Source organism: Eriocheir sinensis, chromosome 23 (assembly GCF_024679095.1).
Source record: "Eriocheir sinensis breed Jianghai 21 chromosome 23, ASM2467909v1, whole genome shotgun sequence".
NCBI lineage: Eukaryota > Metazoa > Arthropoda > Malacostraca > Decapoda > Varunidae > Eriocheir > Eriocheir sinensis.
In genome coordinates, this window is record NC_066531.1 from 17,630,479 (window position 1) to 17,635,596 (window position 5,118).

General features: G+C 38.5%; 1 protein-coding gene across 1 annotated transcript; it reads left to right on the forward strand.

Annotated features, from left to right (window-relative positions):
• The first annotated feature begins 1,768 nt into the window (after positions 1-1,768).
• On the forward strand, positions 1,769-2,977 carry LOC127002648 (ionotropic receptor 21a-like). The gene is made up of 2 exons (XM_050868703.1): positions 1,769-2,250; positions 2,358-2,977. The coding sequence occupies exons 1-2, from the start codon at positions 2,146-2,148 to the stop codon at positions 2,511-2,513; spliced, it is 261 nt and encodes an 86-aa protein (XP_050724660.1). The 5' UTR covers positions 1,769-2,145; the 3' UTR covers positions 2,514-2,977.
• The last annotated feature ends 2,141 nt before the right edge of the window (positions 2,978-5,118 follow it).

Consider the following 5,118-nt stretch of genomic DNA (forward strand, 5'->3'; position numbering starts at 1 on the left):
GGTAAATTTGTAATGAAATATATGTAAAAATACACATAAAATAATATAGATTTGTATGAAAATATATATACAAATACACATGAAATAACATGAATTTGTATAAGATTTGTATCAAATTATATACGAATACACACAATAAAATAAAGTAAATTTTTATGAAAATATATATACAAAATACACATAAAATAATGTAAATACGTAGAAAAATATATATACAAAATACACATAAAATAAAGTAAATTAGTATCAGAATAAATAGATAAAATTCCAATAAAATAATATATATTTCTAGGAAAATATATATAAAAAATACAAATAAAATAACTAAAATTTGTATAAAAATATATACAAAAACACACAAAAATTATTTAAATTTGTTTGAAAATAGATTTGCAAAATACACATAAAATTAGGCAAATTTGTATTGAAATACATATTCAAAATACACATAAAATAATGTAAGTTTGAATGAAAATATATAAACAAATACACTTAAAATAATGTAAAATTGTATGAAATATATATACAAAATACACATTAAATAATGTAAATATGTATAAAAAAATATATACAAAACACAAATAGAATAATGTAAAATCGCATAAAAATAAATACACAGAATATTAATAAAATAATATAAATTTGCATGAAAATAAAGATGCAAAATACCCATAAAATAACGCATTTTTTTAAAAAATATATATACCAAAACACATATAAAATATTTGAATTTGTTTTAAAATAAATATACGAAATGAACACACAATAAGGTAAATTTGTATTGAAATAGATATGCAAAATACATATAAAACAATGTAAATTTGTTTCAAAATATATATACGTAAACATAAAATAACGCAGATTTATAAAGATATATATACAAAATACACATAAAATGAAGTAAATACGTATAAAAAAATGTGTACAAAATACACTTAAATAATGTAAACTCGCATCGAAATAAATAAACAAATTACTAATAAAAGAATGTGTATTTGTATAAATATAAATATACAAAATACACATAAAATAACGTAAATTGATATAAAGGTATATACAAAAATACAGAAAGGTAATTAAATTTGTATGAAAATAGATATACAAAATACACATAAAATAACTCATATTTTAAAAAAATATATACAAAAATACAAATAAAATAATTAAATTTGTATTAAAATAAATATACAAAATACACATACTCTATGGTAAATTTGTATTGAAATAGAAATGCAAAATACACATAAAATAATGTAAATTTGTATCAAAATAGATACAAATACACACAATAAAATAACGTAAATTTGTATGAAAATATATATACAAAATACACATAAAATAAAGTAAATACGTAGAAAAATATATATACAAAATACACATAAAATAAAGTAAATTCGCATTAAAATAAATAAACAAAATTCCAATAAAAGAATGTATATTTGTAGGAATATATATATATATATATATATATATATATATATATATATATATATATATATATATATATATCTATATATATATATATATATATATATATATATATATATATATATATATATATATATATATATATATATATATATATATATATATATATATATATATATATATATATATATATATATATATATATATATATATATATATATATATATATATATATATATATATATATATATATATATATATATATATATATATATATATATATATATATATATATATAAAGATATCTCATGTGCCTGACATCTGTTTCAGGTGTCGACGTTCAAGTTCGAGCCCAGCATGATGTACTACAGGGACGAGAGCGGCGCGCTGCTCTTTCGCTACGGCGAGGACTTCGCCCTAACGCAGGCCACCGCAAAGGCGCTCAACTTTACCCCGAGCTTCGCTGAGCCGGCGGACGGTACGAATGTACCGCCACAACGAATGTACACACACACACACACACACACACACACACACACACACGACGGCACCCAAAGATCTGTGAATATTTAACTAATGTCAAAACGAGAGCTGCTCAAATCAAAGAGCGTAGTGGCTGGCGATCACCAGCCCAGCACATGATCAGATAGTGAGTGACTCACACACGCAGGGGAGACGTGGGGCTACAAGCTGGCCAACGGCTCGTGGGTGGGCATCATGGGCGAGATCCAGCGGGACGAGGCGGACATCGTCGTGTCCAATCTGTACGTGTCGCTGGCGCGTGTAGACGCGCTAGACTACACGGCGCCCTACAAAACGGAGGTGTGTGTGTGTGTGTGTGTGTGTGTGTGTGTGTGTGTGTGTGTGTGTGTGTGTGTGTGTGTGTGTGAGGGGAATCACTGCATTTATCCTCCGCGTGTCACTCTCAGATGACCTGCTTTCTAACCCGCACGGACCCGCCGCTGCCCCGCTGGCAGGCCCTCGCCTTCCCCTTCCACCCGTGGACGTGGCTCGCCATCCTCGTCGGCCTCATCGTGTCTGGCCCCGTTCTGGCCCTGCTCGCCCGAGCCAGCAGCAAAGTGTGAGCGTCGGGATAGGATTGACATATTGCTCTTTGTTCGAAACATAATGAAATGAGCACATAGGCTCTTGTGGAAAAACCTCCGCGAACGTTGCCTTGATAACACTGTTCTCTCCCCCGCACGGTGGCGTGACTGCAGAGGCAGCGAGGCGGCCAGCCTGGGGCAGCTCAGCTTCAGTTGGTACTACACGTTCGGCCTCCATTTCTGCGAGGCGCAGTACCTACTACCCAGCATGGCGAGCACTCGCATCTTCGTCACCTTCCTGTGGCTGTACACGATGGTGCTCACCCTCGGTTACTCCACCAACCTGACGGCCTTCCTGATGGTCCCGAAGGCCCCGGCGGCCATCGAAACCATCAAGGATCTCTACGAATCGGGGCTTGAGGTCGCGGCGATCGGAGACATTTACAGGACCGGCATCGCCTCGGCCAGCGACCCCAACTTGCGGGTGAGTAGGGACTAGGGTGACACATAAAAATATACGGATAAGTAATATGTTACCTCCACCACCTAAGCATACCTGCGTCACTAACGGAATTGCGCTGACTATACAGTGTACCTCCAAGACAACAGCCCATAAGCACTAATGAGCTGCACATAAAACAGCGCTCTACGAGAAAAATCCGCTACATGACTCCCATCAAAAGAAAGAAAAAAAATACTGTTCGAGCATTTTAAATCACTTCAAAGTGGAATTCGAAATGGTTTTCTGCATATTTACATACTTCCCTTACCTCGTGTGCAAGGATTAAAGAGAAAGATGGCGCCACTATAAACACCTGCCTGCGCCAATACGGGCTGGGGCCGACTACCATCGAGGCCCCTCAAGCAAGCCTACCGGAGCTATAGGCTTAGACGTAAAAAAAAAAAAAATGGCACGAGGCATTTATAGTATTAAGAGACAATAATTCTCTACCTGTTTTTCACTACTATAAGAACGAGTCTTTCCTTACCTCGCGTGCAGGGCCTAAAACCAAATGGTACTAAAAGACATTTAGTAAGAGGAGACAAATCCTATGACCGTCTTCGTGTTTAAACTCACATAACATCCTTGCTATACCTTACTGTAAATACCTAGTCCATTACCTGGCTTCCACTACTTTTGTAACAACGAGTCTTTCCTTGCCACGTGTGCAGTGCCTAAAATTAAATGGTAGCCTACATACCACAAAACAGAAGTCACATAACGTTCAATCTATACTTTACTTGAAACCGATAACTATTCCTTGCATGGTTTTCACTACTTTTATAACAAGAAGCCTTTCCTTACCACGCGTGCAAGGCTTTGAATCGAAAGGTACTACAAAAGGCGAGGAGTTGAGATGACAAAACCTATGACTACCTTCGTTTCCAGAATCGCATAACGCCCTTTTCTATACCTTGCCATAAATACATAACTATCCACTACATGCTTTTCACTCCTATATAATAACAAGTCTTTTTTCCGTACTTCGTGTGCAAATCAAATGTTATACCACAATAGAAAACCATACTATCATTTGTAAACCTTATTTACGAGAAATACATAGATACCCATTACATACATGCTTTTTACTAGTTCTATAACAATCAGTCTTCTCTCCTTACCTCGCGTGCAGGGCCTGCTCCGCGTGTTCAGGGTCTACCCGTCGGAGCGCGAGATCTTCCCGCGCGTGCTGCTGGGCAAGGCGGTGTTCCTGCAGAGTCGCGGCTTCTCGGAGTTCCACGTCATCACCCGGTACACAACCCTGGGCGTGCCGAGGATGCGGTTCATGAGGGTGAGTGAGTTAATGACGGCTTTGAGGTACGAAAAGCCTGTTTTTGGGTCCACGAAAGAGTTAGTGCACTTGCTAGCGATAGAGGATTCGATCGTGATCCAGGACAAACCTGGATAAAACCGGCAACCTTATCCCACATTTCGATATAATGAGTCCAGGCTGCACTAGAATTTTAAAACCCAATTAAACAGGAAGGAACACATCTGGCAGCTCCGCGCCATCCCACGGACCCCCTCGCATACACCCCGCCAGCTCATTCCTATCCCATAGGAGAACTCCCCCGAGGACTGGGGGCATAGAGCTTGGTGGGGAAGGAAATGTGGGAGACCGAAGGCCGTGCACTAGCTCTTTCGTGGCTGAGTGGTTAGCGTGGGGGCCCTGCATTCACCACGTTCTGGACGACGCGGGTTCGAATCCCCATGCTACCACCTGGAATTTTCAGTCACCGCCGAGTGGCCTAAGACTACCCACATGGTGTCCTGAAGACCACCCATCAACCCGGACGCTAGAAGAAACCGTCCAAGTGAGTCAAGAATGTGAGTTCCTGGAGGCAGCATGAGCCAAGAATTAATGGCGCCACTATAAAAAGTGGCTGCGCCATGACGGGCTTGGGCCGACCATCAGGCCCATGAAGAAAGCCTAACGGCGCTATAGGCGAACACGTAAAAAAAAAAAAACACGTCATTTTAGATCCCCTCCGAGCTAGGGCGAAGTGGCAAGAAGCCCCCTATCCTCGAGGGGAGGGGGAAGACAACTGCTCAAGACGCCCATATTTTCAAAGAAGTACAGGCGAAGCAAAAGTGAGCCGAAAAACAAACGCCTCATCTCCCAAAACCGCTGGGGAGCGGCGG

Bases quoted from the DNA above. Each gene is read 5' to 3' on its own strand.
- LOC127002648 (XM_050868703.1), top strand. From the start codon at position 2,146: ATGGGCGAGATCCAGCGGGACGAGGCGGACATCGTCGTGTCCAATCTG. The intron at 2,251-2,357 runs GTGTGTGTGTGT...TGTCACTCTCAG, and splicing joins CGGCGCCCTACAAAACGGAG to ATGACCTGCTTTCTAACCCG.